The sequence below is a fragment of the Lontra canadensis genome, unplaced genomic scaffold, assembly GCF_010015895.1.
Source record: "Lontra canadensis isolate GAN:19392208 unplaced genomic scaffold, GSC_riverotter_1.0 scaffold12, whole genome shotgun sequence".
Lineage (NCBI taxonomy): Eukaryota > Metazoa > Chordata > Mammalia > Carnivora > Mustelidae > Lontra > Lontra canadensis.
Window position 1 is genome coordinate 10,125,917 of NW_022631006.1, and position 25,123 is coordinate 10,151,039.

General features: G+C 38.8%; 1 protein-coding gene across 2 annotated transcripts in view; it reads right to left on the bottom strand.

Moving 5' to 3' along the window:
• Positions 1–21,265, bottom strand: part of SCG3 (secretogranin III) — a 36,426-nt gene extending 15,161 nt beyond the window's left edge. Inside the window, exons 1-11 of one of the 2 annotated variants that reach the window (XM_032856480.1) lie at positions 21,187–21,265; positions 20,202–20,345; positions 19,466–19,518; positions 18,757–18,802; positions 18,447–18,662; positions 13,943–14,085; positions 12,759–12,908; positions 9,893–10,079; positions 7,279–7,395; positions 3,890–3,973; positions 2,101–2,232 (exon numbers count right to left, since the gene is read on the bottom strand). In XM_032856480.1, the coding sequence (XP_032712371.1) occupies positions 2,101–2,232; positions 3,890–3,973; positions 7,279–7,395; positions 9,893–10,079; positions 12,759–12,908; positions 13,943–14,085; positions 18,447–18,662; positions 18,757–18,802; positions 19,466–19,518; positions 20,202–20,345; positions 21,187–21,235 (1,321 nt within the window). In that variant the 5' untranslated portion in view covers positions 21,236–21,265. The remainder of the gene's footprint in view (positions 1–2,100; positions 2,233–3,889; positions 3,974–7,278; positions 7,396–9,892; positions 10,080–12,758; positions 12,909–13,942; positions 14,086–18,446; positions 18,663–18,756; positions 18,803–19,465; positions 19,519–20,201; positions 20,346–21,186) is intronic. The other variant, XM_032856481.1, reaches the window with a different exon arrangement.
• Between the last annotated feature and the right edge of the window lie 3,858 nt (positions 21,266–25,123).

Sequence of the window (25,123 nt, forward strand, 5' to 3'; positions counted from 1 at the left end):
AGAACTATTTGAAGAGGAATTGATTTTAGGTCTTGGGATGAGAAAGTTCAGTGAGTCAAGAATATCCTTTTGTTGCCAGAGAGCAAAGATCCTTTAAAAACTACCAGGCACACTGGTTGCGATGAGCCCTGGGTGTTGTATGTAAGTGATGAATCACTGAATTCTGCTCCTGAAACCAATATTGCACTATATGTTAACTAACTAGAATTTAAATAAACCCTTGGAACATAAAAAACAAAACAAACAAAAAACTACCGGGCACAGTGTTAAAAGGATAAAGGAGGATCAGGGGCTCCTGCTCCCAAGCTACACCAATTCAAGCATAAAATCATCTTCATTATCATCAACAACATCATCATCCATGGAGGAGAACATCCTACATAAATGGAAAAGGTTGATATTAAGTCTTAACAAAGGTAGTTGTGATATAAATGGAAAGTAGTTTGTAATTGTTTTTGCTGTTAAGATGTTAGAAGATATTAAATACATAATTGGTTTGCTTTTTTTCGATTTAATATACAGACTCTGTTAAGCAGGATCTATTATCAAGTAGGAATGTGAACTTGTTTCTGTCTGTATGAACAGAAGAGACTAGGAACCTGTGAGTAGGCCAAGCAGTCCCTTCAAAAGTAAGAGCTATACCATGAACGCAATCAGCTTTCGTGGTATCATATCAGCCAGAAAGGAAAAGCCAAGTCCATCCGTTCATTGACACTAAGGATTATACATAATAAGTAATGACAAGAGAGCCCAGTGGTGTCTTTTCAGATGATAGATGAGCTGAATGTCACACCTCCTTTGCCCCCGAGAGAAAGAGCACTAACCCACTCCCCCAGTTTCTATGGAATAAAACCTCCAGATGACCCTACTAATAAGACACTGATAAGATATAGGTAACATTCTAATTATACCATAAGGGTCAAATATACCATAATGACAGAAAAATAAGGTAGGTTAAGCCATCTGTTCACAACTTTGAGTTAAGACACGGAGTTTCGGAAGAAGAATACCTATCTGAGGGCTAGGTACATTTTCCATGATGTAACTAGCCCACGGCATAAAAGGGTTTTGAAGCACTGGACTGTGCAACCAGATCCCACATCCTGACCTGAAATCGAAGGGTTAGCAACTTAGAACTTGCATGCTCATAGGGCCTTTTTCTTTTTTCTTTCTCCCCCCCACCTCCCCCCCCCACCCCCCACAGGGTCTCTTCTTCAATATTGTAGTAAAATCTCTAAAATCCTAGGAAAAAGTAAATTTTATATCACATAGACCTTCTAAGGCACAGTAGAAATTGGACCACAGGAATCTTTAAGAATAAGGATAAAAACATAAGTTTTGTAATTATTGGGCTAGTTTAATGTGTGCTTTTGTGCATTTTAAGGTATTCAAGTTATAAGGAAATTTGATATACTGGATTTGTGATCTTTATTTTTTTATTATTTATTTATTTTTTTAAAAGATTTTATTTCTTTTATTTGACAGAGATTACAAGTAGGCAGAGAGGCAGGCAGAGAGAGAGAGGAGGAAGCAGGCTCCCTGCTGAGCAGAGAGTCTGATGTGGGGCTCGATCCCAGGACCCTGGGATCATGACCTGAGCCGAAAGCAGAGGCTTTAACCCACTGAGCCACCCAGGTGCCCCAGATTTGTGATTTTTAATCAGGTCCTTAAGACTGCTCATCTCATTTCAATCACTATAGATGATTAAGGGAATATGCTTTGTTAAATCCATAAATATTGATGACTTTCTTGAATAAGTAGCATATGATTATTTAGAGGAATGTTAATTATGTCAAAAAAGGTGTTTAATAAATTATAAATTAGACCTTAAATGATGCACAAATGGTCATAAGTATTCCTCTCCAAGTACAAAAGTCCATTGGACAGTAAAGACCATCAGAAGACAGAACAAATTTGCCATTCTAGGAGACTCAAGACCATTAAAAAAGATTGTTATTCTAGTAAAGATACCATGTGTTGAATCTTTTCTATACAGATGGTGCTGATTTAGTTGGGGCTTGCATTTTTGATCAGCCTGGGTGTCATGACAATTTTTGCTCCTCCAATTTCATTGCCAACTTAGAGCTGTTAATTCCATACCTTTTGGCTCATCTGTCTTTCCTCTTGGGTTATCATCTTTCGTGGAATCTTTCAATGTTCCATATTCTTTTTCCATCTTAGCTGCTTCTTCCTTGGTGCTATCTGTTTCTTCATGACTCTTTTCTGATGGTGCTGTAATCAGATTGTGCACTGTTGTTATTACCCTATTTCCTATCTATTAATTAATTCATAATGTAGAAATAAACTTTATTGTAAAGGTACTGCTTAAGGTCAGATCATTTTTCGAGCTGAAAGGGACCTTAGTGATTATCTTGTCCAACTTCCTCTTCCACCCACCCTTTCACAGAAGAGGGAACTGAGGCCCAGAATAGGAAGAGATGAGCACTGAGTGAGCAAAAGAGCTGGGGCAAAGGCTCACCTTTCCAGGTTTTGGTTTAGTGCTCTTTCCCTTCTGCTACTGTGTCATTAGAGCATAGACTATTTTCCTTACTATAATCAATGTAGGCAATCAAGTAGGACATGCCGGGTCCCAAAGTAAATCTGAATCTTCATTCCAAAGTAAAGTAACTCTTTAGTTGTTTAATCTCTCCATGATGTTGTACTGTTGAAGAACACTATAATTTGGAGTAGCACCTAAGAATTTGGGGCTCTGGCAAGACTTCCTTCTGCCTCTTTCTTCATATTCCCTTATCCCTGGCCTCCCTAATACAAAGAAGAGAACTGAACCCTTGCTGTCAGAATGGAAGCTGTTCACTTGCCACTTAAAAATAACTAACTTCTGTATCAGTTATACTTCGAAAAAAAAAAGTGAGGGGACAAGAGTGGGGAAAAAAATCTATTTCCTTCTAGCAGTCTTCTATTGAATTAAAAATGTCACACACCTTGTAGTAGCTAACCTCTTGAAAACGTTGTAATGCATCCCTGTTGTAAATAAAATAGGAAATGTCAAGCAGCCTAACCATAAGGTTTGTTTTTTCAATAAAAGGGTTATTACTATAGAAAAAAAGAGGAAAGAAGAAAGAAGTCAGTTGTTACATCATTATGAAAACATCTGCTTCTAGTGCCGTGGTCTGTATATATTTTTTGATGTGTAATTTCTTTTCATAGTTGCAGTACAATTTTGTTCCTTGCTTTTGTCGTTGACATCATGATAGAAAGATGTTTCCAGGGTATAAGAAACTACTTGGAAACATCATTTTAAAAAGCCGCATAATATTCCATCAAATGTATGTACCTAACTTCTGTGATAGGGACACCAAAGAACGTGTGATCTTTTCTCTTTTTGTTCCTCCTGCCTCCTTCAGAGCAGGCTCCTTTGTACCACTTGGTTCCAGGATGTGATGGGTGGAGATGCAGGAGGAGAAAAACCAAGAGGAGGGGGTAAATCACACTACCTAGGGGCACAGACTTTCTCAGAGGAGAGGAAGTCTTGGGAGGGGAGAACCAGTGGAGGCACAGCAGAGTAGACCGATGATCAGAGAGAGGGTTCTGGAGAAATGGTGATCTTGGGAGAGAAAAAAAATGCCTGAAGGAAAATTTCAGGAAGAATGACTCAGTTTTGTGATATACAGTTATCCCCCTATCCCACCAGCCTCCTGTTAAGAATCTTCAGGGAAGACCTGCTTTTCTTTTCAGTGCTCCTTGGGATCAGATATCTATGCGGAGACCAGCCACAGAATAGCAAAATTTATAGCTACTTAATCCTATGCTTGGATTTCAGACTTTAAAAGTTCTGAAATTTATAATTGTTGATCAATGTTTATTGAAATCATTATTTACATGAAGGATGATTGTGCTAAAGGTAGAAACATAGTGAAATAAATCATACCTGGGAAAAGTTTGCTTTTATTGTCAGTAACATTTTTTTCTAGCTTGTTCTTGGTCTGAAGAGCAATAGTTTCATCCAAGTTTTCTGGAGGGAGGAAGGGAAGGAATAAGAAATATAATTTTAGGGGCGCCTAGGTGGCTCAGTGGGTTAAGCCGCTGTCTTCGGCTCAGGTCATGATCTCAGGGTCCTGGGATCGAGTCCTGCATCGGGCTCTCTGCTCAGCGGGGAGCCTGCTTCCCTCTCTCTCTCTCTGCCTGCCTCTCTGCCTACTTGTGATCTCTCTCTGTCAAATAAATAAAATCTTAAAAAAAAAGAAATATAATTTTATTTCCTGAAAGATGATATCAAACTTCTACTAAAACTGTTTAAACCTCACCAGACAGATCATAAAACCATTCCACAATATTAACACTGTGGTTAAGATGTTTGGCATGGATCTTATTTCTAGGAATCTATTATTTTGTATTATTCGGGATCCTTAACTCAGCGTCCTATTCAGTTAATTGCAGAAGTCTCTTCCCGTCTCTGGGGCCACTGCTAGAACATGTCTGGGATTAAAGCCTTTAATGGACACCTGTGATAACTACACCTTGATTTTCTTTTAGAAAACCCAGACCAGGGTCGCCTGGGTGGCTCAGTGGGTTAAGCCGCTGCCTTCGGCTCGGGTCATGATCTCAGGGTCTTGGGATCGAGTCCCCGCACTGCTCAGCAGGGAGCCTGCTTCTCCCAATCTCTCTCTGCCTGCCTCTCTGCCTACTTGTGATCTCTCTCTGTCAAATAAATAAATAAAATCTTAAAAAAAAAACACAAAACCCAGACCAGGGGCGCCTGGGTGGCTCAGTCGTTAAGGGTCTGCCTTCGGCTCAGGTCGTGATCTGATCAGTGTCCTGGGATCAAGCCTTGCATCAGGCTCCCTGCTCCATGGGAAACCTCCTCCCTCTTCTACTCCCCCTGCTGTGTTCCTGCTCTTGCTCTCTCTCTCTCTCTCTGTGTCAAATAAATAAATAAAAATCTTAAAAAAAGGGGGGAAAAAAGACCATTCTCATTCTCAGCACATTTGGCTCGGGCGGGGCTAATAATCCAGGCCTGGTTCCTCAGGGTCTCGACTGCCCTGAGCTGAGTGATTGGTTCAAAGATGAGCCCGATGCAAGCCAAGACCATGAGATTCAATTCTAGGACCACAGGGAAAGACGATCTTTTCCTGCCAAGTTTGCTGTGCTGTGAGGGTGGAGGTTACCAGCCATTTTTTTCCTATAACAGGGCAGCTTCTCTGGAATGAATCAACACCTGGAAAGTCAGTGATGGGACAAGGGGAGGGATAGATTCCTCACACTACTGGTGGACTTTACAAACCCAATGTCAGACCATCCCTGCCCCTGGACTCCTCAGTTACATGAGGAAATGAATTCCCTTTCCACTACTGTACTGGATAGCACAGCTATGAACAGGAGTGGAAATACCTACCTTTCCCCTAGGACTTGTGGCATTTCTAGTCTATTTCCATTGGGTAAACGACAAGTGTGGAATTTGAGTCACAGGGTATTGGTATGAAATAGTGATTGATCTGAAACAATGCCTTTGATCATACTGAGTAAAGTAGGCCTCAAAGGATTATGTATAATATGAGCCTATTTTTTTGTTAAACAAGATAAAACAAAGAAAGAAAGAACCATGGTATATATGTGTGCAAACACAGACAATCATCTGGAAGGATATAAACCACAATGTCACCTGGGTGCCAGTACTATGAGTGATTTTTTTACTTTTTCTTCTTCTTCTTCTCTTTTTTTTTTAAAGACTTTATTTATTCATTTATTTGTCAGAGAGAAAGAGAGAGCTAGCACAAGCAGGGAGAGCAGCAGGCAGATGGAGAAGCAGGCTCCCAACTGAACAGAGAGCCCCATGCGGGACTGGATCCCAGGACCCTGGGAGGATGACCTGAGCCGAAGGCAGATATTTAACTGACTGAGCCACCCAGTTGCCCCTTTGTACTTCATTTTAACATCATTTTGCATTCACTGATTTTTTAAAAATAAATATGTTCCTTCACAATCAGGACAAAACCACAAAATTATTTTCATGTGGAAAATAATGGAGTTCATAGAGAGTAATTCTGGATCATTCTATCCTATGAGATTTTTCTCTACTTCTTCTTTTTTTTTTTTTTAAGATTTTATTTATTTGACAGAGAAAGAGATCACAAGTAGGCAGAGAGGGGGAAGCAGGCTCCCTGCTGAGCAGAGAGCCCGATGCAAGGCTTGATCCCAGAACCCTGAGATCGTGACCTGAGCCAAAGGCAGAGGCTTAACCCACTGAGCCACCCATGTGCCCCAAGATTTTTCTCTTCTAATTCTTCCTCCTCTCTTAAAGATCAGAGTAAGGGGTCATGAGGTCATCTTGCTCAAAGGACATCAGAGATAAATGGTATTTGTTGATTAACTAAACCAAGCAGGAAAACCAAAGGCTTTTTTTTTTTTCTTTAAACAACCCACATGCACAGAGAACGTTCAAGCTTATTACAAAGTTCAAGGAATCAAAGTTCAGCTAACTTTTTTGGTAAAGGGCCAGGTAGTAAATACTTTGTGGACCATCTGTGGTCTGTGTTGGAATGACTCAATTCTGACGTTGTGGCACAGAAGGGGCTAGACACAGCATTGAAACAAATGAGTGTGTCTGTGTGCCAATAAAGCCTCATGTATGGGCAGTGCCACGTGAACTGTATATACTTCTCTTGTGTCACAAAATACAACTCTTCTTTGCATTTTTTTTCAACCATTTAAAAGTATAAAAGCAACTCTTAGTTGTGTGATATACAAAAATAGGCAATGGGTCAAATTTGGTTCCATGGCTGTAGTTCGCCAGCCCTATCACTGATCACACAGTCCTTTATTTTACAGATGCAGAAATTAAGGTCAAGCAAGGTGAGTGCTTGGGACATCCCATGGGACCAAGGTGGTCTTTGGCAGAGCCAGACCAGGGAGCATCACTTCTGCAGCTCAGTCCCGGTCTCTTTCCTTCCTACCACACGCAGACCTCACTGCTTAAAATCAACTATTTTAGTCCTGACCGTGCAAACACAATTGAAAAAAACAAAAGGAGGGGTTGAATTTTAATAAAATTGTCTCCATGGAGATATTTGGAAAATGTTAATAAGACAAAATGTAATAAATGTGAAATGTTTGCCCTCAAGCCGTATCTAGAAAGAGTTGAAAATTTCTGGTTAATTTTATTTCTGTGCATTATCAAGCTGGTCAATTCCGGTTACTCAGATGTTTCAGGCTATTTTGGTATAAATGATCAGGTTTGTGACGTAATTATTGCTTAAATCCCTAATTCACTTTGGACAATGAAAACTGTTACAGTGAAAACAAAACAGATAAGACTCTCACCAAGATAGGAAACACCTTCTTCTGGAGATATTGTGCCATACTTTACCATCATCTTCACAAAGTCAATCAATGTCTTCATGATAGTAATCAGTGTTTCTTTCTCTTTTGCCTCTTTTTCTATATAAAAGAACAAAATAATTAAAAAAAAACTAGTGGAATATAGCTTCCTCTTTCAGTGTCAGTTTATGAAGTAGGCATCTTATTGAAATATTTCTCCCTACACTTATAGCTGAAACCACATATATTTAATTTACAGAAAGGCTAAGATTTGATTCAGAATACAGGATAATGAACTTTTCCAGAAATGGGCAATCAATTATAACTTCTCCAAAAAGATTTACTTTAATCTAAAATACTTTATTAATAGAGTAGATGATAAAGAGGCAGTTTACAACCTGAGGTAATAGGAACTCAAAAACAAAGTTAGAAAATTTGTGACCCAACAATTTTTCTTTATTCAGGCTGTATGTTTTTGAGGGCAAGAATGACCTGTTTTCATTAGTCAAATAATATTTGAAAATAAAAACACATGTGTATCTTTATTTTTTATAATGTAGGGTTGATCTTTTAATATTAATAGTAATATATATTGCTTTCTAAACTTTATTTTACTTGAAAGAATATATGCATGTAGTAAAAATATTCTGACAGTACAGAAGTAAATAGTAGTGAAAATAATATTTTCTTCCTACCCACCCCCCAACTCTTCTTCCCTGTAGGTAACCACTTTCTTGGAAACTCTTCATAATTTGACATACTGTCCTGCATCTTGATGGAAGACAATAGTTTATAATTCCATAGTCATTATATATATATATATATATATATATATATATATATATATGTTCTAAAATTTAAAAAAAAATTATTTCTGTTTTTTGAAGAAAGGTGCTAGAGGAGAGCCCATTTTCCCTATTCTCTTGGCTGCCATGAAGGCTGTCTTCTAAATACTCCTGGCCTTTCCCCCACCATCTTTTCATCCTTGCTATAGATGGGGTTGGTAGGCAATGGCCAATAGTCTTTATTTTTTGACTGATAGGGATTTAGAATCTTTCTTCTTTTTCCTCCCCTGGAACAGTGGAAGGCAAAGATCTGAAACAAGTACCTGCTCTGTAGAATCCAAGGATCCTTGTTATTGGCTATTCCAAGAACTAGACTGAGGACAGGGTGTGAGCAGGCCTATTGTTGGATCTCACACTAAGCTGCATTCTACAACCCTGACAACCCAGACTTTATCAGTTATCAGAAATATTTTGGTTTTCTACCCATTTTATTATTTCTCAGTTGGTTCAGACTTTGGGTGAGAAAGATGGGTATTGTCAAAGACCTTAGTGTAAGGATTTAAATTAAAATTCTATTAAAAAAAAAAGGAGATTAAGAATGGGTGGGGGTCAAGGAAATTGAAAGATAAGTAAAATAAAAACATTCCATACAGTGGAATCTTTCAAATACCACGAAAGTTCCAAAGTTGGGAGAGAAGAAGTGTGAGAGAGGAAATGAGGAAGAGATCCCAGAAAAGCGATGGTAAATAACTTCAGCTGTCACAGTTTGTTCAAGGTCACATCTGTAAAGTTATCTGGTGTCATGCTAATGTTCTTCCCTGACAAGAAGTGACTCACTAAGATGACAAAGGTTCTGAGCTGGGCATTTGCCATCCAATGGGGCAAGATGGCTGAGAATGGACACTCAAGATGTACCAGCCCTGTAAGCACCAGCAAAGGGGATGGTGCCATCTGGCCAGTGTCTGGAATTGAAGGACAATAGATGTTCTCCAGAAATGAAAGCTCACTCTAAGGTCCCTTCTTGGGGAAATATTTATTACAAATGTTCAATCCAGGGCTGAATCTTTGAACAGAGAGAGGAAAAGCCATAAAGCAGTGCAGATCACCTGTCCGAACAATAATAACAATAGAAAATTTGCTCATTATTATCTTCCTTGAAGATTAATCAAAACTAAACATGAATTGAAATCTTCAGCTAACCTATTCTGATGTACATGTAAGAGAAAAGACACATTGAGGACTTTGTTTTTAACAAAACAAATCATTTGCCAAGTGTGTTTTGGGCTCCTGACTTGCTGTGGTCCAATGTTAAGTTCATTTGATTTCATTTCAAGACTGAAGCTGAAAATGTCTAAAAAGCAAAAATCTGAATTATTTTTAAAAGGATTAAATTATGTTATACACACTGTTCCCACCAAGAGAGGAAAATGAATACAGCTTTAAAAAAAAAAAAAAGATTTGCAATAAGATTTGAGGCTGAGCAAGTCAGGCAGTGACATTGATTTCTCTCCTCATCTGCGCAGGGCTTACTTACCTCAGCGTCCCAAACACCACACATGTCCAGTGACTGTTTTTTGAACAAATAAGTGGACCCTCTGTTAACAAGAAGATTGAATTATCCAGAAACTCCACCTTTCCTGATTATCCTTTCCTAAATATTTTCATAACTAGTATTCTTTTTTTGAAAAAATTGATGTGAACTCTTTTCCCCAAGGCCATAATATATGTCATTGAAGACTGCATTTAGCTGAAAACAGGAAGAAAAAGCCCCACCCATACACTTCCTGGAATTACTGTTTCTATTCCGCATGGTCAGAAAACACAGTGTTTACCTGAATCAATACTTTTCAGTAGTGCATAGAAGTTTGGGAAATATTGGAGTTCCTCAAAGTTGTCTTCATTGTAGATTTTAGTTCTCCTTTCCAAGCCATTTGTCAAGGTTAAGGTATTAGATACTGTTTCATCATTTTGTCCATTAGTAAAACCATCTTGAATTGTTGCCATTGGAGTCTCCATTGTGGGGGAGGGGGGTCAATAAAAAATAAACATTTTGTTAGAACTAACTACATTCCATCTTGATTCTTTCCTCTTTGGTGTCCTTGAATGTGAAGTGTAGGAATACCTCCTCCTTTGCAAGCTCCTGCAGGATCAAACCCTTTTCCAGGCATGTGGGCATCTAGCCACATGGAAAGGTCACTGGGGCTAAGAGACATATGCTTCACCTGAGAACCCTGGCTCCTGCTCCTGGAGAATAGACAGGGAATTTCTAGGTTCCTACCTGGCCAAGTTCCCCCTCTGTCAGTTCTCATGAGTGTCTCCTCCTAAAAGTGCCTTTTACCAAGGAGGGGAGCTTTGAAGTCATAGACTTGATGACAGGATACAGGAAAGCCTGTCAGAATATCCAATGCCATCAGAACAGTCATACCATGGGGACTGCTCAGGGAAATTTTAAGGGCTATCTGGAAAGGTACATGGGACTCTTTCTCCCAGACCTGATCCATTTCCAGTGTTTTGCATCTTAGTTAATGATCCATTGTCCATTCAGTAGACTAGACAGAAATTTAAGAGCCTTTCTTGTCTCTTCCTCTTCATTTCCTTCATCTAATCCATCAGTAGCCTTGTTAGCCCTACTTTCAAAATCTATCCCAAATTTGTACATTTCTCTTTTTCTCCATTACCTGGCTCTAGTCCAGATACTTTCATCTCTTACTTTCTAACTGGTACATCAACTATTTCTAATCTATTCCCAACACTGCATTTTCTGTGTTGTAGCCAGAGTTATCTTTTTAGAAATATGATCATGTAACTCCTTTGCTTAAAATCATCCAGTGTTTTCCCAATGGTCCTACAATAAAGATCAGAATCCACAGTCTTGCCTGGTCTGCCTTGGGTCCACATCCCCAGGCTCATCTCTCATTGCTCTCTCTGTTTGTCAGCCACCTTGCCCTTGTAGCAGCTACTTGGATACTCCACACATTCTTTACTACATTCTACCTCTCATATCCACAAGTTAACTCCCATTCAGCCTTCAGTTTTGGCTTAAGTCACTTCCCTGAGCCCAAGTCCAGTACAGGTTCCTTTTTAACAAGGTCTCATAGAACCATGTTTCTCTCCTCAAAGCACTTAAGACAGTTGTAGTTAAAATACGTGACTATTTGTGAAGAAAACCATCTACTTTTTCCATTAGACCTTAAGCTTCATGAGAGCAAGGATTCTATCTTTTTAAATGAGCATTACATCCCCAGTGCTTGGTTCATAATTGGTACCTCAATAAATATGTACTGAATGAATATTTCATTTGCATTAATGCATTTAGATGACAGTGAACAGGTCCAAGCATATGGGTGTTTTAGAGATGGGTGAATAAGGAGTACAAAATGGGAGTGAGAGATCAGGAAAATACAGTAGTTATGTCACTTTCAGTTCAGATGGTTAGCTTGAGTGAATGTCATGGATTCTTTGATAAATCAAGAATGTTATGGGTAAAAAAAAAATGTTATGGGTAGATCTTTAAAATCTGTTTTAGGGGCGCCTGGGTGGCTCAGTGGGTTAAGCCTCTGCCTTCGGCGCAGGTCATGATCCCAGGGTTCTGGGATCGAGGCCCGCATCAGACTCTCTGCTCAGCAGGGAGCCTGCTTCCCCTTCTATCTCTCTGTCTTCCTCTCTGCATACTTGTGATCTCTGTCTGTCAAATAAATAAATAAAATCTTTAAAAAAAATCTGTTTAAAAAAAATGGAAGCTGGTGGAGATGGGAAGTAGGGAGACCAAAAGGGAGCTGTTATGCTATCTAGTAAAAGAAAAACCCAGACCCAGTTTCTGTTTTCTAGCCTCCTCTAAAACAGGACGATGGGCCTATATACTCTTTTTCCTTGTATTTGGGATACAGCATTGGAGGGGATGAGGAGCCATGGGGTCTGGGTACTCTGGTGGAGAAGTAAAGGAGAGGTGAAGAGTTTGATATTTTCTTATATCCCTCTGTGGTCAGCTCTGTCTAGAGTTTTATAGGGAATTCAAAGTGGGAGGAAGATTTTAGTAGCGTGGTGATGCCAAAGAAAAGGTGAAGAGGCATCGAGCCAGGAAGGGGAAGGAAGGGGGAATGACTAGTCCAAGTAAAGGATGGTTGCAGGCCTCTGAACCAATGCGAAGAGGAAGGAACAGGTGGAAGGGCTCAGGATATAACAGAGAGGGAGCTTCAGGGAACTAGCTCTGGGAACACAGGCTGGTGTGGCAGAGGATCAAATCAACCCGAATTTCTTTTTTTGGGTTCTGGAGGCAGATGATGACATTCTGTGAGCAGAAGTTGTATACTGAAAGAGCTGTGAAATATTTGGTTCCAGTCCACTGACATTATACAAGCAGTTGTTATGTGGAATGGTTATGACATTTCCACCTAACATTATGGGTTAATTTACTGGGGAGTATAAGATGTAACCTTTACTGTGTAATATAATATAACCCGTATCTTCATTTTCAACTGAGAGTTGGTTTATATCTTTTAACTTACTGGTATTTCATGAGTATATATTTTAAGTGGGTTCAACGTGTCACATATCCCAAATCTTCTTTGGCATCAAGTAAGATATTAATTATTTACAGATTGTATTAATTATATACAAATACAAGTACACACAGATGCACATCCATGCATATGCATATGCACACACTCATAACATGCATATGAAGTCATATATACATACCACTTTCTCTGGTATTTTTCCAGCCTGACTTTCAGTCACGCTTGTCGGTTTATTGGGTTCCTCCTCATAAGTGTTGGCTTCCTTTGAGATCAATTTCTGTAAAACCTCTGCTACTTCATCTTCTAGTGTGTGTGCCTGGCTTTCTGTGATCTGTTATAAAGAGTGAAAACATATATAACTGCTATTCTAATACTTGTGATTGAAAAATCTAGACTAAACTCTAATCAAATACATTTTTTAGTAGATGAGAGAATCTTGTGGTCCCTCTTTCTAGATAACCTTTGTTTATGCCTCTATTAGTTGCTGGCCATTCTAGTGACTGCCCCAGCCCTCCTAGGAAACAGTGCCTTTGGGCGGTACAAATAATCAGGCCTATCTTTGGGAATCCATGGAACATTTATTTTGAGAAACACCTTGAGGGTTATTTTCTCTCTCTCTCTCTCTTCTCTTTTTAAAAGATTTTATAAATTTAATTGAGAGAGATAGTGAGAGAGAGCACGAGCAGAGGGAGAGAGGGTGAAGCAAGCTCCTTGCCGAGCTGGGAACCCAACATGGGACTTGAACCCAGAACCCTGGGATCATGACCTGAGCCAAAGGCAGACGCTCAACCATCGGAGCCACCCAGGTGCCCCTCAAGCATTTTTTCTCAACCCTCAGCTGCAGGTCATAGCAGGTAGCCTCTGAAACAGACAAATTTAGCCCCCTGCTATGGCCTGACAGAGCTGTACAAGGTCTGGGAATCAGGCTGAGGGATGACCTAATTAAATTGCTTAGAGTTTCCCAAATGTTGCTTGTCTTTGCTCCTGTTAGTCTCTTGTCACAACTCACATATCTTTTTCTGCTGTTCATTAAATCCTAACCATCCTTTAAGCTGACTTCAAACACCTCCTTCTCTGAAGCTCTTCCTTATTGCCCAACTGCACATAACCCATCCTCTGGCATGCTGGACTGCTTTTACGGTTCTGATGCAGCTTGCATGGTGGGCATGTGTATATTTGTGCAGTTCCTCTGGTAGACTATAAGTTCCTAGAAGATTGTTGTCTTATTTGTCCTCACAACCTATCGTGCTTAATATAAAGTAGAGATATTAGAAACATTCAGCTACAACTTGGACCATGTAGCTTGGCTTCTTAGCAAATTCCAAACTGTACTAAGAAATGGGTTTATTTGTATGCAGGACTTACGAGGCCAAGATTCAGTAGTTTAGAAACAATCTTATCAAATACTCCTCTGTCATTTTCTTCATAAATCCTGGTAGCAATTTTCTGGACGATGTCTTCAGCAGTTAAAGGAGTTCCATCTAGTTGATGAAGGCCGTCTGGATCATCTAGAGGGCGTAACCACAATTCCACATCATAGCTATCATAGGCCTAGTTCATGGATTGTATGACACTTACAATCCATACCTTGCTCTTGTACACTCCGGTATGATTGGAATGCATTCATGATGTTGTTTGGTCCACATAAGCCCTTGGTTAGAAATAAAATTTTACTTCTAGGTAAATTTTTACTTCTAGGTGAGATGCTAAGATGGCAATGGAAATTCTGAAAGCTTCTTATGTGATTTTAAGTGAAAAGAAGATCTGAGAACAACACAAAAAGCCTCTCCATTTTTCATTCTCACTAATAATACAAACAAGGTTGTATTTTTAAATTTTACAGTGGGCCATATGTATGTAGCATGCCATATTGTCCAAAACATCCTTCTATATACTATGTAATTTGATATTCCATTTCCATACAAAGAGTAGACTGGTAATATCTGCACGCGTATTTCTTCCACTGGCAAGTTCCTGGCCTGAGGGTGGGGGAACCTGCCTCACACTCGGAATCAGAGAGGGTGTGCTGAAGATTTGATGACTTATCTGGGATAAATATTTACTTCTAAATGAATGTGTGTCTGAACTCCTTTATGGAAGACAGCTTAATGTAATAAGCCCCTTTCTCTAGAGAACAGAGATATTTAAACTTTTAAAATGAGACAACCGATTTGTGCAAAGCAGTATGTAAATCAATGTAAATCTCTGCAGAGATGCTTGCAAATATGTGTCGTTGGCTTTCCTGGGAATACATTTGGCAGCACTACTTCAGAGGAAACAAGAGCCCATCCTGAGGGAAAGGCACAGTCGTGTTCGTGGCAAGGAAACACAGCACCATGTCCAAGACAACTCTCAGGAAACAGCTGGTCTTTTCTAACTGAGAGCACAACGAGCAATATTAGTATGTGCAAGTTTACAAGGCACTTAACTCTTCCTGTCACCTCTAGATGGATTAGCAGATCAGCATTTTAGCCCACCATACCACTTGTTATCTATATTTCCTTGGACCACTATAAAGGGAGATCATAGGATTATCTGTTTCATGGACTTATTATGAAGCTCAGATAGAATAAGATGTAAATGTACCTCTTAAACTGCAAAGTACTCTATGAAAGCTGGTGTGCAGTATCATGTGAAAGCTAAAAAATTATTATATGTTGTAGATTTGTACTAACTGTGATTATCTTCTAGAGAAAATGGAAATTAAATCTCTGGTCAAATTCTGCCTAAATAATTCTGATCATATTTACTCAAAGAAAGAAGAGCCTCATATTTCTGTTTTTATTCTGTCCTTTTTCTTCCATGACTTTGAGGATTCAAACAAGAAATTTCTCTCCCAACCTTCCTTTCAGAGTCCATACAGCTGAAGGGATATGCCGTCTTGGGCTGAATATTTTCTTGTTGTTTGAAGAAAAGCTTAGGAAACTGAATAGAATGATTATACATGGAGGACTAGAAGCTTCCTGACAGTATATTATTGCTGAGCTGTTGACCAAGCCATTAGCTATGAGCTCTGGGACCCCCTGTGTATCAGAGTGACTAATAAACAGAAGACACCCTAAGAAAAAAAACCATACAACCAGTTTCCCTCCTGACTGACTGAAAATTGGGTTCTTTGTCCATGTGTTTCAGGAGCAGAGACTCATTGTTATTTAGGTCTGATTCTTCCATTTGTGGGTTGCAAGACAGACTCTCGGGAGCATGTGGAGCAGAAACTACCCAAGGTCTATGCAGAGGTGGAAAAATGTATTTCCCTTCCCACTTAATCTCTCAGGATCTGAAAAAAAGGAAGAGCACTGGCTGCCTGCTGGAGCTGGAAAATAACTGAGATGACTGTTTTTCAGTTCATTTACTTCATAACAGGGAAAACATAAGCAATTCTCGGCAGAAACAGCCTCTCTGCTCTGCTGCACTGGTGCCTGCACTTGAGCCAAGAGCTCAGACTTCCCTAGCAGACCTTTGCTAGATGGTGTTAATCATTGAGCACTTGGGCATTGCTCCTCACCTTCACTGATTTTACCTGGCTTCTCTAAAATGGAGAGAATTACTCAGAGTGACTTCTCTACTGCTCATGAAAGCGTATTTTACCCTCCTACATATACCCTCAGAGGGAAACCAAACATGAGTTCAACATCCATAACTTTTTTAAAGCAGCTACAACATTCTAAGTAGATGTAAAAGACCATCTTCCGAGTCTTCATCTGCCCTGTTATTTTTTGAATCCTTGGCATCTATGTACGGCACCTGACAGTCATTTGTCCAACACATATTTTTATTAAAGTCTTCATATGGGCCAGAACTGGAATCAGATTGATAAATAGTTTAAGCATGATACCTAACTACACAGAGCTTTTTGTCCAGCTCATAGTCTGAAACATAGTAATTGCTCAATGAATATTTGTTTGGTGAATGCACACAGGAACCCCAAAGCACTACTTCATAAAAGAAACTTGGAAAAATCCTGAATCACATATACTGTGGCAAACATAGAAAAGGACACCCGACGGGCCCTACAAGCCCATCTGGAGGTTTCATAAAGGTGTAACAGTATCCTGCAGAAGTTTTGCCCCCTCACTTTTTTACTCCTTCTGGGATGTAAGTCTGCATGCCTCTGAGGTTCCAGTTAACTTGGTCGTCACAAACCCAGCTGGTTCCAGGATTTCCAAGGTCTAAGAGGAGAACAGTAATTCACTCATAGACCATTATCTCCAAAAGTCTCCTCTGTAGTCTCAAGTGGATTTGAAATGACTCCTAGGTTAAATCTAGAGCCATCAGGGTTCTAGAGAGTTCTGAACCCATTTGGGATGGTAATAAAACGTTAAACAATTTAAAAATAAGTTACTCAAGTTAGTGGTCAGACACAAACAGATCTATAACTCTGCCTGCACATACAACAAGTTTGACGGAAAAAAAAAAAGGTAGTCAAACAAACATTAGACTATTTTTTAAAATTTTATGAAATTAAATGGTCTGTTCAATCAAAGTATACCCAGTGCCTATTTATTTCTAGTCCAAATATTTTAGTTTAAAAAGTAGAATTCAAGAGAAACACATTTCTGTGAGTAGTATACAATATGAAATGTTTCAAAATATAAACCATCTTCCCTACCCCATTCATATAGAACACACTTCTGAATTTTCCTCAGGCTGTGATATCCAATGAAAGTAATATTTAGTCGGTAGTTGTTTTCTGGCAGAGATAGCCAGAATAATTCTCTTGTGGCCATGGAGCAAAATAAGAATATTAAAGAAAATTTGTAGTCACTTTTAAGCAGTGGTCCTCAGCACAGAAAACACACTCTCCTCCTCCATGATCAGATACAATAGTTCATGTACTCCCTGGAGTATTATTTTATTTGCTCACTCATTCCTTTATTCATCTATTCATGCAGTGAATTCATAAGGATTCAGACACTGGATATACAATGTTTCTCTTCTAGTGACATTTCCAGTTTAGTTAAGGAGAAAGACAAATCATAGGTGGTCACACTTAGGAGTATAAAATTACAAATTACATTAAGTGTCATGAACGAAAGGAACAGATTTCTATTAGATCATGTGTGCTGGATGAACAAGGAGTCTGTCCTTCCAGGACTATGGAAGCCACGTTAAGGATTTGGGTTTTTATCTCGACACAAATAAGAATCTACTAACGCGTTTTATGCAAGAGTGACAAGATTGTACTTGTGTGTTGAAAAGATCACTCGGGCTGCTCTGAGTTAGAGAAGGGCAGAGTGAATGCTGGAAGATCCATTAGAAGATTTTGCTGTAGTTCAAGTGAGACATGATTAGAGTTTGGATAAGGATGGCGGTGATCGAGGATAGAGAACAAAACTATTGTATATATAGGTAATATATATATATATTTCAGAGAAGGAGAAGTGTGGGCTAGTGTTATGAGACATCAGGCTATAGATGATAATTAGGGCCATGGAAAGGTTAGAATGACCTAGGGAGAAAAATATGACTAGGAAAAGACCACTGAAAAGAAAGTAATGGCTATTTCAGCTTTCGTAAGGAGCATTTTATTGATGTGATTATTTGAGAATTATGATATTTTCTTTGTACTAATAGTTAAAGTAAATTGGAATGTTAAAATGAATTCGATTTCATAAAATATAGACAGCAGATTTAAATTGTTTTCAAAAAATCAGTAAAGGAATCTTAAAATGAGAAAATAAAATTTGGGCTTCTGTGAAGCTGAGGCCTCACACAAAAATTTGGGCTTTGCCTTAATTTTGATCCTACCTAATAAAGGACTATGAATATAAAAAGGCTATTTTGAAAACATAGGACTTTCTCTTAACCCACAATGGGGAGACTCCAAGTTAGAGAAAATAGGAATCAAAAGTTTTATTTCCTCATTTACCTTGAAATTTATGATTCAGTCCACTCTTAGTAGAATCATAATCATCAATCAGTCTTCGATTCTTGGTTGAATCAGCGTCTTCCACATTTAATTTATTATCATATGGGGAGCTTCTAATGGATTGTCTTTCTTTCTCAGTTTTTTCCTTTTCTGTTATTGCTTTTAGCAGGTTCAAGTTATCAACAAAGGAATAATTGCTTTCACCTGGCTTGTTTTCTGGAAGAAAAGCCCCCAAACCCAACACATCCATTTTAGTTAAGATTTTCATAACCTATGTTATTTAAATTATATCACCATAATTTCTTTTTACCTGGAGGGTATGTTTTTTTAATCTTGTCTGCTTCTGCTTCAGCAATCTGGGAAGTAAATTGGAGATAGAACTGGTTTTATTTTTTTTTTTATTTTTTTTTTTAATAATTTTATTTTTTATAAACATATATATATATATATTTTTCCCCCCAGGGGTACAGGTCTGTGAATCTCCACGTTTACAAACTTCACAGCACTCACCATAGCACATACCCTACCCAATGTAGAACTGGTTTTAAATCATTGCTCCAGCATTTACCAAATATGACAGCTAAATAATTTAATCTCTGTGGGATTTCATTTTCTTATTTGTAAAATGTAGATAATAATTTCTATTTCAAAGCATTGCCATGAGGATTAAATGAGATAAAAGAAAGGGCAGATGGTCTGCAAATATTAATTCCCTGCTCCTGTAATATTGGTGAAAGATAAATCTGATAAATTAAACAGCCTTAAAATAGAGTGGATGTGATATTGGATTTACTGGGTTATTATACAGTCAGTTCTATGTATTATACAGAATTCTATGTATGTAACTGTTAAGATGTATCATTTCCCAAAACATATTTTCCATCTTAATTTCTGCCAATTTATTATTAAGTTCCTGAAGTTTATGAATTCAAAATGGCTAAAATGTCACAGCTTAATTACATTAAATATAATAACTAAAATAAAATGAAATAACATTTATAATTTTACTTTTGACCTACCTGTTCATTCAAAGGTCTTTCTGCACTTAATTCTCTATTATGTAGGGGTTTTTCTAGAATAACCAAACACAAATATAAATTTTATTGTACAGTGGAAAGATACAATATGTATCTTACTACATAAAATCTCCAAAAAAGAAAAATAAATATTAGGAGAAATGGTTTTGGATGCCTGTGAACAAAAATATGTATTAACAAAGATAATCAAGATTATACAGTAACAATGATTATCAACGTTGCCTTGCTTATTATCTTGGTGCACTTCCTGAGTTAATAGAATTACACTTTTATTTTTCTGCCCAGAAATCTAACATTTAGTTCTAACACTTCTCTTACCAGCTGTTTCCAGCTAGATAGAGCATAATTTGGATTGGCATTACTGGTACGTTAAAAGCTCTTTTATCATATGCTGCACATATTATGAATAAAATATCCTAGTTGTAAGACAACTAGGGGGAAAAATGCCACTTTTTAAGGCGGAAAAAACCACCCCCTCGCCCAGTTTCAAAATAAGATATTTCAAAACAACCCATGTTATTACTCTATCACTCAAAAATTGTGTGTAGGGGTGGTGGCACCTGTCTTGTCTCTGAATTCGGACTGATTTCTCTATCAATATGCACGGATACGATCTGATCAGAAAAGAGGCAAGGTGATTTACAGTTCCGGGATTATGCCAAGCTTTACCTCTTCGCGGCGAAATAAAAGAGAGGTGGGAAGAAAAGTGCCCACGTACCTTGACTGCCTCCCGGCTTGGGAAAAGCTTGAATTGGGCTGCTTTGGAGCACCAACACCAGGATCCAAGTGCCCGTCCAAAGGAACCCCATTCTTCCACGCTTGGCTTCAGAAACAGCCTGGCGCCGGACTCCCAGAGCAGTGGCTTTTGTTATGAATGAAAAGGAGGAGTAAAAACAGGAAGAGCTAGGAGGGCGGGTGAGGGGAGGAAGAGTGGCAGGGACCCAGCGGCCGGGGGAGCTCCGCGCCGCTACTCAGTAAAGGGATTAGAAAGGCTCCGGGCGCTCCGGAGTCAGGTCCTCAGGTGGGGGAGAGCGCTGTCCGCCCCGTGGGTGCTGAAGTTCCTGTGACGCGAAGCCGGCCGTGGGTCGGTTAGGGCGTAGCCTTACTCTCTCTCCCTCCTTGAGAGGAAGTGAGAGGAAGGAAGCGCATGCTCTCTGAGAGCCAGAGGCGGTAAGGGATGGCGTCAGCGACTCCAATGCTACTCCAATCCCCCGAGAATGCAAGAGGGGAGGGGCGACCGGCAGGCTAGCGTGTTTTCCGTGCCGCAGTCTTTCGGGTGCTCCTGCGCTCAGGGTCACCTGGATTGCTATAAACTTGGAAGTCATTTTCGTAACGTCCCAACCAAATGTTACCTCAAGGACCAAATGCCTTCCCTGCCCTTGCACCTGTCAAGGAGAGCTAGATAACCTTGTATGAAGGTTTCTGTCTTGGAATAGTTCTGGGATATCTGTTCCAGAATCCCTTCTTTCTCCTCCACCCCCTTTAACCAAAAGGTAGATATAATACTTACATCCTTAGAAAAGCCATGCCTTTGTGATTTGGGTTGACATACAAAATGTCCCTCGTCTCTCAGTGCTCTTATTTCCGTCTTAATTCTATGCAGTCTTTTGAATTGGGAAATGCAAGGAATATTCTTTCACATATATTGCTGCTACACATTCTCACTCTCCTAGATGCTGAAGCAGAACTAAAAAAATTACTACCTGTTCCCCCAAGCGTGGATGTCCTCATCAGTCTGGGATAAGTAAGCATCAAGAGTCAGTTTCATTGTGAAACTCCCCCTTCCTCACTAAGAGGAAAGCTCCCTCTTCAGCACCAACAGCACCACAAAACAAACAAACAAACAAACCTGCATTTCCGTAAAATTCTTCCCCAGGATTCAATTATGCCTAAGGGTCTGGCTGTTCCAGAAGTCTTGGAAGAGAAGGGATCCTAACTAGGTCAGGAGGTGCTTCCCACATTCTGAGAATATTCCCCAAAGTCTAACACTATTGCATAAAAGAAGTTATCAAAAGACTTTTAAATAACGAAAACAAGCAACAGTAATGTCAGCAGGATGCTGAGTAAGCTCTTCAGTTTCTGATTTTTAAACAGAGCTTGGAGCCTTTCCTTCGTACTGTGGCATTCTGGGAACCCATCTGAATAATGACCAAATAGAAGGATTCAGCACAATCAGGCCTTTGATTTCTGCACCCTTGCTTTTCAAGGAGCAAGTTAGTCATTCGAGTACCTATAAACAAACAAACAAACTAACTAACAAACAGATCTCCCTTGTTCTAAAGGGTTTTGAGTTTGGAAGTCACTCAAATACTTCCCTTTAGAATCTGAAGAGTACTTTCACTCTAACAGCTATTTCAAAACAAATAGTTGTTTCTTGGCAGTGAAGTGATAACAGCATTATTATCCCAGTATACTGGTATACTGCATTAAAAAAATTGTCACAATTTAAGATCCCAGCTGGGTAAAGGATAAATTTCCTCATGACCCTCTTCTTTAAAACAGAGATAATGGAGGGAGGCCTATGTGGCTCAGCCAGTTAAGTGGTTGCCTTCAACTCAGGTCATGATCTCTTGGTCCTGGGATCAAGTCCTGCATTGGACTCCCTGCTCAGTGGGGAACCTGCTTCTCCCTCTGCCTGCTCTGCTTCCTCTGCCCGCCACTCCCCCTGGTTGTATGCTCTCTCTCTCCAATGTAAATAAATAAAAAAATCTTAAAAAAAAGATGACAGTCTCTGTTTCCTTCATAATGTCATTGTGGGGATCAAATGGTACATGTTTTGATCAAGTCATTTTGATGCTAAGAATATTTTGACATAGCCTAAAATATAAGTCATGAAATGTTTTCAGCACTTAAGAAACATTACTGAATATTATGTGATATAGCCTTTTGCCAATCCTGCACTCTATTCCTTACCTGATTTCTCAGTATCACACTATTTTTAAAATAATTACCTTCATTTTTAAGATTAAAATATAGTTGACATACAGTTTAAGTTAGTTTCAGGTGTACAACATAGTAATTTGACAACTCTATATATTACACTATGCTCACCACAAGTGTAGTTACCATTGATTATACTCCCTATGCTGTGCCTTTCATCCTGGTGACCTATTCACTTCATAACTAGAAGTGTGTACCTCCACTCCCCATCATCCATTCAGCCTCATTCTTTTATTTGTCCTGTTTCTGACTCACCTCTCTCCTCGTTATATGTTCGTGGTTGGGAGAGAGGCTCAGGGTAGAATGAAGGTAAGAGATGGCTACTAGCACATTGCATTGCTTGCCAAAAATTTTTAAAAATGTGTTTGACCTTTTTCTGCCATTTGGACTCAAGGTGACTGTGTTAAATGGACACTGAATCTAGGAATATGTTATGCTTCTGATCAAATGAGCTGTAGAACACTGAGTAAACTGTAAGGCATGAATTACTTTACATTCCTCAGTCTTATGGATATTTCTGGTGGACACAGTGTAGGTCTAAATGGAGTGATTCTAAGTTTCATTTATCCATTAGGAAATGTTTATGGAGCACTTGACGTGTAGCAGGTATTGAGATAATTGCTGGGTATATAAAGACAAATAAGACGGTCACTGCTAGTCTTATAGCCTAATAAAGAGAAAGGATGACAATAAATACAACTATTTACTGAGTAGTTTTCATGTCCTATACATTGACCTCATTTAAATATAAGTAAACAAACAAGCACAGAATTGTGTTATAGGTCCTCTCTTTTATGTGCAGAGTTCAGGTGGGGTGCAAATAATGGAATGAATGGTCAGGCAAGGTTTCAAAGAGAAAATATCTCTTTTCTTAATAATAAAAAGATTAAAATATTTTATTATTCTGTATACATACACTATAAACATTGAATAGTGGGGGCACCTGGGTGGCTCCGTCAGTTAAGCAGCTGTCTTTGGCTCAGGTCATGATCCCTGGGTCCTGCTCCTACTGAGCAGGGGGCCTGCTTCTCCCTCTGCCTGCTTGTGTTCTGTCTCTCTCTGTCAAATAAATAAAATCTTTTTAAAAAGTTGAATAGTGTCAAAAATACATGTTGAAATTACAAGTGTCATTGACACAGATGATCATAAAATAGACAACATACAATGAACAGGTAATTTGTAAGTACTTCTTGTATATAGGTGAACACACACATGGATTGCTTGTCATGTTCTCATTCACTGGTGAAGAAAATGCCTTTTGAGCTGAGTCTTGGAGATAGAGATATTTGAAGGATGTTTTTAACCATTATTGAAAAAATTATTCTATTTAATTATTGCATATTTTATGATAGGAAATTTCAAACAAACACAAAAGTAGAGAAAATACTGAAATTAACACCCATGTGTTCATTACCCAACTTTATTGGTCATTAGCTTATGACTACTCTTTTTATTTTATATTCCCAACCACTTGGCATCCCCAATGGATTATTTACCTATAAAAATCCCAGACTTCATATCATTTCATCCATAATTACGTCAGTATGTTTACCTAAGAGATAAGGATTCTTTTTTCCTAACATTACTGTCATACCTTTAGCATACGTCATAATAATAATAATAATACCTTTGTATCATCAAATATGCAATCAGAATTCAAACTTCCGCACTTGCTTATAAATATTTTGACAGTTGGTTTGCTTGGACCAGGATCTAAACAAGGCCATGCATTGCATTTGGTTAGCATGTGAGAGACACATACAAATATAAGATTGGAAAGATACATTTTGCCAGGTTTTCTTTGAGTTTCCCAGACAAGTCAGTTTCTTCCTTAGAATATTGTGCACACTTTTAATGTAACATGTAGACAATTGTGCTGCTTTTGAACATGCTTCTTTTTCCTTATTCCAAAAGTAATAAATACACATCAAAGGAAAATTCTGAAAATACAGATAAGCAAAAAGGGGGGAAAATCTGATTGAGATAACCACCAACTTTTGGCATATGTGCTTTTGGTGTCTGTTTTTTTTTTCCTAAGAAAATATTTTATATGTATCTTAATAAAATTGTATATCATAGTCTAATTATCTGCTTATATAATTTATCCCACTAGCTATTTATCCCACTAAACTATGAGATCCTCAAAGGAAAGGATCTTGTCTTACTTCTCTTTCTTTCTCAACCATCCTTACAGCATCTGGAAATCCATTTGCTTAAATGGATGAATAAAATGATAAGGATTACCAGTTCACCTTCAGTTGTTTTTTTTTTTTAAAGATTTTATTTATTTATTTGACAGAGAAAGATCACAAGTAGACAGAGCAGCAGGCAGAGAGGGGGGAAGCAGGCTCCCTGCTGAGCAGAGAGCCCGATGAGGGGCTCCATCCCAGGACCCCGAAGGCAGAGGCTTAACCCACTGAGCCACCCAGGTGCCCCTCGTCTTCAGTCTTTAAATGCTGAAACTATGATGGTTGTTCCACATTGGAAAATTATATAGTCTTACAGTGCCAGGAGCTGCCAGTACCTTAAAGAGCTGTTAGCCCCTCTATCAGTATGAATCTCCACTCGGCACTTTTTTTTTTTTTAACACAAAAGAGTAGCCTGGCAGAAGAGGTGCTCACGAAAGGCCTAAGAATAGTGAGGCAGAGCTGGCAAAGGCCCTCACAGCTATAGAATTATAGGAATGAATCTGTTGCAGTT